Source organism: Poecilia formosa, unplaced genomic scaffold (genome assembly GCF_000485575.1).
Source record: "Poecilia formosa unplaced genomic scaffold, Poecilia_formosa-5.1.2 Scaffold19, whole genome shotgun sequence".
NCBI classification, from domain to species: domain Eukaryota; kingdom Metazoa; phylum Chordata; class Actinopteri; order Cyprinodontiformes; family Poeciliidae; genus Poecilia; species Poecilia formosa.
In genome coordinates, this window is record NW_006799958.1 from 3,722,469 (window position 1) to 3,737,374 (window position 14,906).

Genomic DNA, 14,906 nt, shown 5'->3' on the forward strand with positions numbered 1-14,906 from the left:
TTTTTTTAAAAAAATCTGACAAAAAGTAGCAAAGTTTACATGCAGTCCTCTTCTTACCCTTAGTTAAAATCTAGATCACACAACTTATGCACAATAAGATATTTCTGACCACAAAGAATGCAATTCTGACTCTTGTCAAACAGTGTAATGGTTCTGTTAAAAAGAAATATGACAGATATGGAGATGCAGCTCTCCTTCTGAAGTAACAATTGAGCCAAACAGCAGAGAAACGAAGAAATTGAAATTTTACTCTCACTAAAACGCAGAAGCCATGCAATAATAAAACAAAAAATAGAGGGGAAAAAAACACATTTAGCACTAATCTGGTAGAAACTGAATAAGAAATGTCACAATGACACAACAAAAGGCTCAGTGTTTTTTTTTTAATCACTGTTCCCAACTCAAAATAAATACTAAACTACATTGTAAAAATATAAATAAATAAAGGAGTTAATACTTCAAATTCATCCCAGTTTCAAGACAAACAAATCCCTCATATTAAAAGAAAAATCTCCTTCAAATAATTTTCAAATTTCTGCAAAAGTGAAGTAAAAGCTTCTTCTGATCATGACCCAGGAAGCTGATTCCACTGAATCCAAAAAGCTGAAATAAACAGACCATCAGGATTTCGATTCAACTCTATAAAAGACAAAAGAGGTTGTTGTTTTTTTTTCACTCCCATCAATGCAGAAACGTGCCTCCCTGTACAGAAGCTGATCAAAACTTTTCAGCATCACTTTGTTCCCTTCTGCAGGCATTTATTTGCCTGTCCAGTTAAAACCGATGACTCTCCAGTCCCGTCAGTCGTCAGGAGCGACAAACATTTCACTTTCTAAAAACGTCTCCCCACCCACCCCACCGTACCCCTTGCTTATTTTAGAACTTTTATTCCAAAGCTCCAAACAATAAACTGTCTGCATCTTATTCCTCTCGACTTTGTTCCGTACGACAGAAATGATTAAGTGGAAAGGCGCTCAACAAGCTGCAGGTTTTGATTCCTGTGCGTCTTTAATGTTTTCTTTTTTACGCACGACGAACCGCGCGCATAAAAAAACAAAAAACAAATAAACTCTCCAAACCTCTATCCGCACAGAGCACGTACCTGCTTCCACAGAAAGCTGTCCACTCCGTTTAACATCCAAGAAATGGCCACGTGGATGGCGGAGAGAATAACTCCAGTGATGACAGCGGCGCGCATCCTGACGGGCAGCAGCGTGTAGATGACATGGATGAAGAACACGGTCCACCAGATGCCCTCCGAGGCGCTGCGGGGCTGCACCAGCAGCACGCCGATCACCTGGATCACGATCACCAGCAGGATCACGGCGTAGCACACCATCCACATGTGGTCCTGGTGGAACGCGTTCCGGTTGCACACCACCATGAGCACCAGCGTGAGGAAGATGGCCAGGGAGAACACCACCACGTAGGTGACCGTCGGAGCTCCGGAGCAGTGGAAGGCCAGCATGACGGTGAAGACCAGCACCAGCACCCCCATCAGCATGGTCAGGCTGCTCTGGTTGAGGCGGAAGAAGTAGCGTTGGTAGAGCCGCTCCAGCTTCTCCGACTGGAACTTCTTGGACTTGAAGACGTGCATGACGCTGACGCAGCACGCCACCAGGGAGACGTTCACCTCCGGCATGACCCCGTCTTCCTCCCGCTCTCCCTTGTTGTTGTCGCTCCGCGACTTGGCTCGGCGCTCCTCCAGACCCAGCTCCACGGACTTGGGTCTCACCTCGGCCAGGTCGGCGCGCTTCGCGGACGCGGGGTTGCTGTTGCCGCGGCTCTCCGGCTCCTCGCCATGGTCCTGCCAAGCCGAGCGGGACCTGAAGCTGACCCTGCTGCTGACGGTTGTGGAGGCTCGCCCTGGAGGAGGCCGGCGCTCCGGATCGACATCCTCCGCCTCCTCCTCCCCCTGCTGCTGCTGCTGCTGCTGCCTCCAGCGGCTGTTGGTGCGGGTGAGCAAGTTGCGCGGAGATCTGGCTGAGTATGGGCACCCGTTGGCCACAGAGTCAGCCTCTCCCCAGGCTGACCTGTGCTCGGTCCCTCCCCTCAGCCCGGGCGCACCGAGTCCGGGCGGGCTGACGCTGTTTGATCTGGACATTGTGGATGGAGGACGCAACGGATAAACAGTCACACAGGAAAAGTTTCGCTCCACTGACGGCGTAAGGAGGAGGAGGGGAGGGGGGGATAAGAAAAAAAAAAGTCAGGGGACTATTCAGTCACAAGGTTGACTCGGTTTAAATGTCTCATACAAAGTGAGTTCTTCATCTTTGGGGACGATCTAAACATATTTAATGCTAACAAACAAACAAAAACATTAATTTTGAAAAAAGTGGCCTAAAACAATCCTTTGGGGGTAAAAAGAAAAAAAAGGAAATCAATTGAACATGACAAGTCACAGGGGGGAAGCAGCGCTTGATCCAGGTGGATTTGGCTCTACATCATCGGGGCCCCAATTAGCGCTCATCCGTGGAGAGGTTGCACGGCAGCGCGCCTTGTAAATGGAATAAATGCATTACACAACTCGGAAGATCCCCGGAGATCATAGCGCAGCGCCATCAGTTACACCGTGAATCCATTACGGCCGATCTGCTTCCTGTACTCCTGTGGTCGCCTCCTGCGACGAGCATCGAAACAAAACCAAAAAAATAAATAAATAAAATAAATAAATAAATCGAGGTCGCATGTTGGCACCTACGATCTCCATGCACCTGTGCTTTGCAAAAAAAACAAAAAACAAAAAAAAAAAAAAAACGTTTCACCCTTGACGGTAGCCACACGTTTGGCCAAAACGAGGCATCATCATCATCATCATCATCATCATCATCATCATCACCACCATCATCATTATCATCATCATCAACATCACGATCATCTCACAACACGGGGAGCAAAGAGGAGAGAGCTCAGCCGCTCCTCCTTCTCCTCGTCCTCCTTTGGCAGTCGTGGTCAACCGCACAGCGTGTATCGCCGCGCCAGCAGCTCATTGTCAGCCCGCTAACGCCGCAAAGTCGATGACCAACAGCTGTCCATCATCGCCGCTCAGATCGCTCACTGCCGAGGTGTCCGGCGGGCTGCAGGCTGTGGATCCGCAAGCCGGACAGCGGCGAGCATTTCACAGGGAGAGTCGGCGCCCTTCGGGTGCTCAGAGCGTGCTCCCGCAGCCTCCGGCGAGAGCCGTCGGTGTCCGTTCCGAGCGTGGCATCACAAACAAATCCACACCCCCCCAATGAACAGACAGATCCCCGCCGCCGCCGCTGCCGCCGATTGTCGCTCCGACTATCATTCAACCAAGTGTGCTTCCTGTGGCCCGCCTTTCCGCCGCGCTTCCATTGGAAAGGGGAAGAGGGTGAGTCACTCTCCGGCGAGCTTCTATTGGATCGCGGGCCAGTCAGTCTCTCTCCTCTCCTCCTCCCCCCCACACCACCACGCGCCCACGATCCGGAGGCTGCGCGACCCCCACGGACGCCTTTCGATGAATTGGCGGAACTCGGTGGCCCCGCAGTTGGGAAAGCCCGCACACGCAAAAACCACGTATGATGGACCAACCAAGGGGTCGGATGTTTTTCCTCTTCGCTCCGATGGTTTCTGGACCTCAATAGTCAACACCTTCTAACTCCAAAAGAATAATAAAAAAATATATACATACTCTACTGCAGTTTTACTTTTCTCAGTGGTCTCCTGTTCGTGGTTGAAAACTTAAAAGGCTCTTTTCATTCATTAGTTAATGATGTTCTACCCTCTTCAGTTCAGTTCAGCTCTTCAGCTGTTTTTAAATTGTAAATCAGTTTTCCTTTTTTTTTTTAATATAATAAAAAGCCTGTATTAAATTAGACTACTTCGGTCATTAATCGTTTTACAGTCGCAGTGGCGATTCCTGGAAGAACGGGGCCAAGGGCGAGCCACATTTAACAGGCCCCATTCCAAACCCAGTTTTACATTTCCAAATTACACAAGGAAGATACACAAGAAAGCAAAAGATAAAAGCGACATCTTTCAAATCTACAACCAGATATTTGGATTTGTCATCTAGACCACTCTCGAAATAAACACAATCGAACAAACTAAACAGTAAAACAAAAACTGACAAGACCGATGTCACAGTCTGCTTTCATCCCAGAGACTGTACTTCCTAGAGGAAGTTGTTGCTTTTCCCCGTCACTACAGTGCGTGCACTGAACAACCTTCTGCCTCCAGGTGTGTTAGACTGAATTCTCTAGGATCTAATAATAGTGGATGTGACTGAATATGAACCGATCTGTTCTATTTCAGTGTAGAAATTGAATCTGTTTTTCTTATAAGGCACTTTGTGATGACCTTTGCTGTGAATTGGAATCACGTAAACTGATCTTTTGAAGATATCTTTCAGTCTGTAGCTTTATGTCCGTATGAGTTTAGCTTTTCAAGTAAGTCGATCTTTAATGTGAGTGGACCAGGAGTCAAATGCTTTGTGTTCGCTCTGCATTTCTTTTTTTTTCAGAATAAATAATCCAGAAACTCACATATCTTAGTGAAAGGTGACTCCTGACTCGTCCAAACAAACAAAATGAAGGTTTAACAACGTTCACACTGCGTTCTTAAAGAAGCTCCAGTTCAGTCTACATTAGCAGGATATGCCAACAAGCAAGTGAAGATACTGGAACTGCCAGCTAATGTTTGTTTTGTTTTGTTTTTTCCCATAGAGGTCATCTCTCATCCCCAAGGCGATGGTGCCCTGGGCGGTGAGCCCAGTCACCCATATGAATACCTGACACTGGTCAAATGATTTTACTCATTGTCCTCATAATGCGCCTCGACTCTTCCAAACACCCATCCTTATTGGAAACTTATTTACGTATTTAGGAATGAAAAGTAAGCATTTGGCTGGTTCGAGCCCATGTTAGGTGCTAATGAGAATAAAGCGGAAGCATGTGATGGCGAGCCGCATGTCTCGGCCATGACCGTCTCACCTCCAGCTGTGCTCCTTGTGCCCCCTCTGGAATCCGCTCAGAGTGAAACACTGTCGGCTTTAGAGAACAATGGCCTCCATTCAGATCTCCGTCAAATAAAAAAATAAATAAAAATAAAAAAAAAACTGGGAGCTCAGATAGATATCGGACACAGAATGATCTCGGTCCGAGTTGTGCAACTTTTCTCTTGCTCATCTTATGACTGTTTGCTTGCTTGCTTCTCTTAGATGTCAGCAGCAACACGAGATGTTGGTGGGGTTGAGGTGACGGAAATAGATGGAAAAGTGAAAAATTCAATTTTACAGTGGCAGTTTTAGACATTCGGTCAATTTACAAGAGTTTGCATTTACAAACTCTTGTAACTCGTAGGCTTTCGTTCATTCGTGAAATTAAATTGTCACGTGAATCGTGTTTGGGGCTTTCTTCCACAAACACGACATGAATGATCGTGTCGGTGACGAAATCAAAATCAAGATGATAGATTCACAGTTTTAAGATACAGATCGAAACTGTCGAGTCCTTCACTGAATGGCCATGTTTACACCGAGGAGAAATCACACACAACGTGACTCTATTTGACGAATAGGGGACTTTTCAAGGGAATTTTATTTAGGAGCATCAGAGTAACTAAGGCTCCGTATCGCTTTCCAAATTTTTACTGAGAAGAAAATTGAAAACCATGAATCATTTTTTTTGTAACTTCTACTAAACAATTATGCACAAATTTATGTTGGTCCACAGCATGAAATCTAAATATATGATCCTGCTTTTTGTGCTGGAAGCATGACAAGATGTGAAAAAGTTAAGACGTTATGACTGTTTTTCCAAGGTAAATAAATAATAATAAAAAAAACACCTAGAGCATTTTTCTTCTTCATCAGAGTTAATCACACTTCTCAACATTACAGACATTAAAATAGCAGACATATGAGGTGATTAATAAAAGGATTGATGGAAATAATCATAAAGTACATGAATCTCCAGCTTTTTTCTTTTTCTTTCACCCATGAATCTAAACAACTGAAATGCCTTCAACAGTTGACAAGCTCTTCAACTGCAACTCCTGAGAAAAGACAATAATCCCCTCTGCACAAAAACTTTGAAATAATGCAGGAAAACCGAATGATTTTCTTCTGACAATGGTCAAATAGCCGACAGTCTGCATTGCATTTGGTGAAGAAGCAGCTTCATCGTGGAAATCCATCCCATTAAATCTCCTTTAAAATCCTTGAGCAAGTCTGTTGGCCAAAGGAGGTTCAGAAGTCTGTAGATTTTGTCTCTGCAGAAAGTTATTCTCTGCAAACCGTAGTAGGGCATTTAGTTTATCGCTTATAATTTATCGTGAGCATTTCTATTCATGATAAGAATTTTTGATTTACTGTTGCCTTGATAGATTTCCATTAATGAGAAAAAAAACAAATCTGACATCAGAAATGCTATTTTTACTAGCTTCTCCACTGCTTGTTTCACAAATATAAGTAAATTTGAAATTTAACCCTTTCATGCATGAATTATGATCCTTTGTGTCAGGATTTAAATTTTTGTTTTATTTTCTTAAGGCATAAAAAGTAGGGAAAAAAATTTGTAAAAGAAAAAAAGATATACATATATTTTTAGGTGATCAATTGTAATTTTCTCCAAACACAAAGTTATTTGAAAAATACATCAGTATTATTGTTCTTTAGAGGTTATCTGATGTCACAATGGTTTTTTTTTACCTGCCAGAGTCGTCTACAGTAGAAGGAGGGACCGGGTTGGTCGGCATGCGTTTTTGTCTGTCGGCCATATTGGCTTTAACAAAGATCATTTCTTGCATTTGCAGTTGATGGCCAGTAGTTGGTGGTGTATTTTATGATGCATTAGTGTCCACTTCAGTGGACTGTGATGCATTTATAACATAAAAATCCACAAGAAGCACAAGAACATGGCTTTCAGATAGTTGTAGTGACCACTATGCATGAAAAGGTTATGTTTTTTTGCAGTTTCTAAGTCACACTTCTTTAAGAAGCGAAGAAGCCAACATGAAATGGGAACGTTTTCAATGATTGCTGTCCCATGCATTAGCACCCATACACTTACCTAAAAACATAAAGACGTAATAAACAAACTACAGTGANATGAAATGGGAACGTTTTCAATGATTGCTGTCCCATGCATTAGCACCCATACACTTACCTAAAAACATAAAGACGTAATAAACAAACTACAGTGATAAAATTGCCCATCCCTGAACTTGTACGCCTCAGGAAACTTTGACCTGGCTTTACCATTTATAGTGTTTGTCTACCACTTCAGAGATGTTGCTCTCAGTTGTTTTACTCTTTTGGCATAACAACATTGGTATTCAGTGAGGTCCCAAGAGTAGCTCAGTCTTTCAACAAAAAAAAAAAAAATGTTTTGTAGAATCAGTCTGCATTACTACATCCGTTTACCTGGAAGTGAGTGGAAAACCTGAATGAATTGTAGAATACTGGGCATTAAACCGTAGACTTAGGTTTGCTGTCGTCTCCCCATGACGACTCAAACACAAAGACTTTATCCTCTTTGGACTTGCTGGTTCACATGAAAGGCTAATATATACTAAATATATATAAAGAGAGGACCTTCACTGTGGCTTTCCACTCTTCTAATTTTCATACAGCTGCATTTCTTTTTCATGAATAGCAGCCTGGTTAGTTAATGGATTTAAAGACTCTTTGCTGCTTGTATGACATGCAGTGTTTCCTCCTACATGCTGTTAAAGTGACTCACAGGGACATTAAGTCAAAACACACAAAACAGCCGTTCACTCTCTGTGCGCAGATAATGAGGGGTATTACAACAGCAATTATCAATTTTAATGATAGCAACACAAACACAACAGCGAATGTGCTTTACCATGTTTTAGGTTTATTGTAAATATATATATGTATACTCAGTGATCATACCCGTCAGTCTGCTGACGTCCTGCAGAGGTTTGGTATCAAAACTTTTATTCGACAGAACCAGATGTAAAGAAAAATACCATGCTTACGTTTTATTTTTTCCCCCATTTTTTTTCTTTTTGTTTGTTTGTTTCTTGGGTTATGAGACAAGTCATCGTTCGAAGCGTCTACATCAACGCTTTCATGCAGTTTTCAGATGTGTTGTGCCGAGTATCTCCAACAAACCAGGCAAATCATGCTCAACCGTCGATGAAGGAGAATGGAAACAACAGCTAACTGATCTGACAAAGGAGATCTGAATGCAATACAGGAAACTTTGTTTTTCTAGAGCACGTGTGTCAAACTCGAGGCCCGTGGGCCAAATCTGGCCCACCGTAGCTTTTTATGGGGGCCCTCTAAACACCAAGTGTGCTTAAATATTATGTTCTCAATCAAATCAATGCAGTTTTTATCTGTTTACTGCCAAATTATATCAATCAGTCCCTCCAGTTTCTTGAGAATTATCGTGGAAATTCACGTAAATTCAACAAACCGCAGCACTTTTTTGTGCTAATAATTGGGAGTTTATTGCAGATTTTTCTCAAAAATTGTCAAAAACTTTCTTAGTACTACACAGCTGCCTCAGTCTTAACTGATGTCAGATTATAGTCCATGATCTATGCAGCGAGTAATAAAAAGTCACATTTACTGTCATAAATGAGCGTAAATATCGCAAATATTTCTAAATGAGTGCCACAAACACTTTGGTTTTTACTGCAAAAAAATCACAAAAAGAATCATAAAATCCTGGAGGGACTGAAAAGATATTCAGTAATATTGTTTAAGAATGTAATGATATTCTAACAGTTTGTAATCAGGTTTTATCAATAAATTCTGGCACAACCGGCCCTTTAAGAGCATTCATGACCTTGATTTGACCCAAAACCAAAATGAGTTTGACACCGCTGGTCTAGAGAGAGAGATCAGCATTAAAAAAAATTAAATAGAGCAAGATCTCAACTTGAAGATGGTGTCGGCTTTGCTCTGAAAACATTAACATATTCCTCAGCAAAGAGAAAGCAGTCAGTGCCTTGTAAAACTATTCCCACGCAGCTACTGCTGCTGTATGAAATCTGGAATGCATTTCCAGATTTGATGCGACAGAGTAACACAAAGTGGTGCATGGTTGTGAAGTAGAAGAAAAACGACAATTTTCAAAAAAGTATACATCAAAAAAAAAATCTGAAAAAGTTTATATTCAGCCCCTTTTACCACTGGTCTATGTAAAATCTAGCAGACTACACTTTCCACATCTTTTTTTTAAAAAAACATTGATATTTTCTTCCCACTTTGAAATTATGCACCACTTTGTGTTGTGTTATCACATAAAACTCAATAGACGTTTGTGGTTGTGACTAAAACAAAAAAGGTCAAGAATACTTTCTGAAGACCCGGTGGCCTCTCAGTTCACCCACACGGAGTAAACATCTGCATTCACAGGAACAGCTCTGAGATTCCTGCCTTCGCGCATGATCGGCTACCAGCTTTTCACAAAACCAGCTTTTCGATTGTTGTGTGAAATCCACACGTCCCTGCGGCAGTGTGTCCGGCAGCAGAGATGAAAACATAGAAGCTACAAACAGAGTGGTCAGTAGGGTGACACCACTGATAAATTATGTTTTAATTATATAAAAAAAAACCAAAACAGTTGTAAACCATTTTGTGATTCACTGCTGCACCGCATGATGGACGTTGTCTTTGAGGAACCTAAAACCTTAACTTTCAGACGTCCTACTCCAACTTCCAGACATATACGTGGCTAGATATCAGATATCAGATGTGTGTACCTCAGTCTTATAAAAATAAAACAAAATATAGCAGAAAGGTAGAAAGTTTGAATAGTCTTTTTGTTAGCTCGTTAAGTGTGACAGTTTCAGCTCACGGAAAAGAGAAAGGTCAAAACTCAAAAATCAACTCCAGACATAATTTACCCACAAACACAAGCTTTTCACTTGAGAATATTACTTCAGCTCACACACCTCAATATTTAACCACACATTTTAAGCAAAGCAATTCTGTCATCTTTTTTTTTTTTAAATAGAAGTCAACAAATTTAAACATCCAACACTTACTTAGGCTACAATTGTCTTAGATAATCAAAGCTCATCTCATTTTAAAACACTTTTTTGCTACAGCATGTTGTGCTATCAGTTGTTTTTTATGCCAAACTGTACCGCTTCTTCTTCTTCTTCTTCTTCTTCAGTAAAAGGAAACAAAATGGTGAAAACCCACAAAAGCAGAAGTTCAGTCAAAAATATCACGTTGAACAGAAGAGAAACATGGAAACAAAGATGGACCAGGTATTTGAACATAAACCGAAGAAACAGTCAGATCATGCAGGACACCATTCATGATGGAAAGAGCAGACAAATGAATCACTACACAGTGCTTCGCAAAAGCATTCCTGCCCCTTCAGCAATGTATTCAATGTATTTTAGCAAGATTTTGTGCCATTTTTGTGAAAATTACATAAGGAGTGGTGAGAAGAAAGCCGTATGCAGATGGAACGTCGTCGTTAGCAGGAACGGTGAGGCTGGATGGAGCCAAACAGAGAGAAGCTGCTAGACTGGGGATTGGAGTGGACCTTCACTGTGAAGATACGGTGAAGATTTAGATTGACGTGTGTGTTAATGAGTTAGAACACACCAGATCTAAAATCAAATTGAAAATCTAAGGCAAAACCTAAAAATTGATCTTCACAGATGCGATCGACCCAATCTGGCTGAGCTTGTGCCAATTTGTTAAGACGAAGAGGAGAATTCATCTCAACATGTGGGGACAAGTCTAAAACGTTTTGGTTAATAACTGTGGGAGGATGTGGTTCTGCAAAATATACATTGCACAAGTAAAAAAAATAAATAAATGTAATCGTATATTACTTCTGCATCACAATTATGGCCAGCCGTGTGGTGATCCATCAATTTCTCCTTGGCACAAAGCAAAGCATGTACTTTAGCAAGGCACTGTACTATAACGTAAGCCAAACGAATAAACAAACACAAAATTAAAATAATAATAATAATAAAACAAAAAGAAAAAACAAGCATGCAAGCATGGGATGGAAAACAAAAAAGTTTATTGAGCTAAATGTGGAATGTAGTCAAATTTTTCAATAAATTACACAAAATGGAAATCATCAAATCAATTTGTACAAAGGATGCAAAACCTACAGACACCAACTCTCAGTGCTAGGCTCCAACTCATTCTTTCTACATTACAGTAGCCTAAAGCAAACCACGAGGGGATCAAAGACAATAAATGAATAAACAAAAGTCAGTGGGAGGTGAGGATCCGAGTCAACTCTCCACTTCGGTGTTGTTTATTAGGAGGTCAAAGGTCGATTAGTGTATCATTCTGTTCAGATTAGCTTTGTCCAAGCTCTGCTCGATGCTCACAGAGCAGCTCATCGTTTCTTTAAACTTCAATGTAATCACAATTTGTTCATAAATATGCAAAAAAAAAAACAAAAACAAAAGTTTATCCATAATGTCTGTATGACGTACTTAGATTGCTGTAAAAATTTAAATTATTAAAATGAAGTGTGTGGATGATAGGATGATCTACGGGGCGGGGGGAGGGGAGGGTTCGGTTTTGGCAGTTTGAAAACTAAAAACACTGATTTGTTCTTTATGGGATGTTTTGGTTGCTTTCCTCTCATGTGAGCCGTTCTGAGCGCCGCACAGCTCACTCCACTTTGCTGTAGTCGTCTGTGTGGCCCAGCACCTTCTTCCTCTGCCGCATCATGTGGAAGTACAGCTGGGGAAAGACTGAGGGGAGAGGCGTCGTTATGGCCAGCGCAGGGAAAATGAGTGAATCTGAAGAAAAAAAAACGCTAACTTCTTGAACCGAGAGGAGATTCGCAGCATCTAGAGTAACGTTGCAGATGAGCAGAAGAGGCAACGACCACAACTACATGAAAAAAAAAAAACTAAATCGCAGGAGGAAAAATAAGAAGATCGCCAGTTATCCGATAACGACACTGGACGATAAATTGTCTCAGAAATTATCGCGATAAACGGTAACGTTGTTTTGAGAACATTTTCAAGTGATACAATGGTAATGGCATAATAATGCAAAAGCACATTCTCAATATACTTTAAATTCTAGTGAACATCCAAAATGAATAAAAAAAAACAACAAATAAAAGAAAATATGAATTTTCTGTAAACAAAATTGTCCTTCAAAAGAAAAGCTAGTTGAGACAAATGCACCAGGCTGGAGATTTTTGTCGTTAAGTTTTTGGTAGAGAATAGAAAGGAGGAAATTATTGACCTGGTTTTAATTTATCACGCAATTAACAGATCCCCTTCTTTTATTACATTTGAATAAATATTTAATAATATAATTTTCCAGTAAAACTAATTTGATCATAATATAAGTGAAATAGAAAACACAAGCGAATGAGGTTTATTTGAAGATCCCTTAACTTAAAGCCACAGCACTATATTTAATTCCAAAAGAAAAAAACTGTCACCGTTTATTATTCTGCCAGGAAACTTTGACATTTATGATGATTACAGCTCTAAATGTCTCAACAGGGCTCCCTACACAAACAGTTCTCACAGACGGCACACAGCCTGACACAATATACTTCTAAACCTGCTCAGGAAACACTGCAGCCTTCACTGCTACCATGGTAATCATTAATACCAATAATCATTTTGCCCCAACCACAATAATAATTTTTAAAAAAAGTTTCTGTTGTTTTGATTTTAAACTGAGCAAAAGCACAAAACTGCATTGTGGGAAATGTGTCCTATCTCATAATTTCTTTGCTTTAGGAGTGTAAACATTTTCTAATCGTGACACCCAACCCCACTTCCTGCTTTGTTCATTATACCTCTGAAATCACAACTTAGAATCAGGAACTAACGCAAAACTTAAACAACTTCCAGTGAGAAATTTAAAAAACAAGACGGATCTAGTGATTGATATGCAAAGTGCTCCTGCAATTGTAATACATTTCAGAGGAAGAGGTAGTACTGGTCTGCGAGTGTTTCTCATAGGGATGCAACGATCCACTGTTTTCACTCCCGGTACCGATACGGACATCTGAGGTTTAGTGTTGGCTGATGTCATCCGATACATAAAAACAGTGCTGAACTGACTTAAAGCGTTTCTTTTTTTTAAAAACATAAATGTACTAAATTACAAATTTTTTGGGTCAAGCACGTAAAAAACAACACAGTATTAACAGCCAATGTAAAATAAATAATAAAGAAACTGATAACAGGCTGACTACCCGGCTCAAACTGCAGCAAACCTTTCAAATTGTTCAGAAAGTGCAATTAGGAGTGTAAAATAAATAATAAAGCATGTAGTCACTGAAAGCACAAAGCATAGAATTAGACTGAATAGATCTGCCCTTAGGGACAGGGGAACACTGTCACTGATACCCAATCTAGAATTTTTTTATTCTGAGTTGTTTCTACTATTGTTTAAAAATTAAGATTTTTCTGATTATATGAGGTTTGAAAACCACTAGCTGGAGGGATTGGACTCTCCAGCTACCAATAAATTAGGATCTGATGGTAAACACTCTCCCCATAAACTGATAACTTTGTGAAACTCCCAAAAAAGCAACCCGTTTCTTAATTGGTATTCATCAGATTTACATATAAATTTCACATTGCAGTAGTGATTTACGCATTCGCTACATCTTCTTTGCTCTCCAAATCATCACTTTATCTCGGCAGGAAGAACTCAAAAGGCCTGATGCTTCGAAAACTGAAAAATACGTTCTTCCTCTTTCTTTTTTTTAATTTTATTTCCTTATGCGGTAAAAAAAAAACGGTAAAAAACCCCCCAAAAAAACAAACCCAAACTGTGCTCGCTTACTCACGGGGAATGTAGGAGATCATGACGAGGATGAGGAAGCTGTAGTAGTCGAAGGAGAAGTTGTACTTGTTGGGGAGGGTGACGGAGTACAGGCCCGTCTTCTGCACGTACGGCAGAGCTGCGTAGATGGTCAGCAGTTCTCCGCTCACTCCCATCGGATACAGAACGATGAAGAAGGTGTACCTGCAGGGAGAGGTTCAGACAGAAAACGGCACAGGGAAATAAATAATCATTCTTAATACTTTATTATTGACTGCTCCTGCATCGAGGCGCTGAGTGGTGGGCGGCATCACTATGCTGTAGGTTGGAACAAAAAAGAAAAAAGAAAAGTGTTTTCAAAACTTGCAGCTAAGGCTAAAAATACCAGATTGTTTTATTTGATCAGATAAAAAAATAAAAAATAAAAATGTGATTTGGATTCAGTTCTTGTAAGGTCAACCAAAGGGAACACAAACAAACATTTAAAGTGGTGATAAAAAATGCGGTTTGGAGCTAACACAGGAGAATAAAGCAAGAATAAACCAACTTTAATGATGCATGTTATCACCTCATAGGAATCAATAATAAGTAGATAAAAGAAACACTAGAGATGCAAAGCTGCTTCTGGAAGCTTTAAGATTTTTATTAATATAAAAAAAAAATCCAGTGATCTGTTCATTTTCACACCATGTGAAGAAAAACTAGTGCAGATGAGAAATTAATTATGAGCGGTGTGCTGNAGGCTACAATTGTCTTAGATAATCAAAGCTCATCTCATTTTAAAACACTTTTTTGCTACAGCATGTTGTGCTATCAGTTGTTTTTTATGCCAAACTGTACCGCTTCTTCTTCTTCTTCTTCTTCTTCAGTAAAAGGAAACAAAATGGTGAAAACCCACAAAAGCAGAAGTTCAGTCAAAAATATCACGTTGAACAGAAGAGAAACATGGAAACAAAGATGGACCAGGTATTTGAACATAAACCGAAGAAACAGTCAGATCATGCAGGACACCATTCATGATGGAAAGAGCAGACAAATGAATCACTACACAGTGCTTCGCAAAAGCATTCCTGCCCCTTCAGCAATGTATTCAATGTATTTTAGCAAGATTTTGTGCCATTTTTGTGAAAATTACATAAGGAGTGGTGAGAAGAAAGCCGTATGCAGATGGAAC

At 40.5% G+C, this 14,906-nt stretch overlaps 2 protein-coding genes across 2 annotated transcripts in view; both read right to left on the reverse strand.

Moving 5' to 3' along the window:
• The window catches only part of adcy5 (adenylate cyclase 5), a 75,114-nt gene extending 71,363 nt beyond the window's left edge, over positions 1 to 3,751 (reverse strand). Inside the window, exon 1 of the mRNA XM_016669043.1 lies at positions 1,103 to 3,751. Within this exon, the coding sequence (XP_016524529.1) occupies positions 1,103 to 2,104 (1,002 nt within the window). The 5' untranslated portion in view covers positions 2,105 to 3,751. The remainder of the gene's footprint in view (positions 1 to 1,102) is intronic.
• Positions 3,752 to 9,885: 6,134 nt separating this feature from the next.
• On the reverse strand, positions 9,886 to 13,963 carry LOC103134829 (very-long-chain (3R)-3-hydroxyacyl-CoA dehydratase 2-like). Its single transcript, XM_007547284.2, has 2 exons — positions 13,758 to 13,963; positions 9,886 to 11,682 (listed from the first exon to the last, which is right to left on the reverse strand). The coding sequence occupies exons 1-2, from the start codon at positions 13,906 to 13,908 to the stop codon at positions 11,600 to 11,602; spliced, it is 234 nt and encodes a 77-aa protein (XP_007547346.1). The 5' UTR covers positions 13,909 to 13,963; the 3' UTR covers positions 9,886 to 11,599.
• Between the last annotated feature and the right edge of the window lie 943 nt (positions 13,964 to 14,906).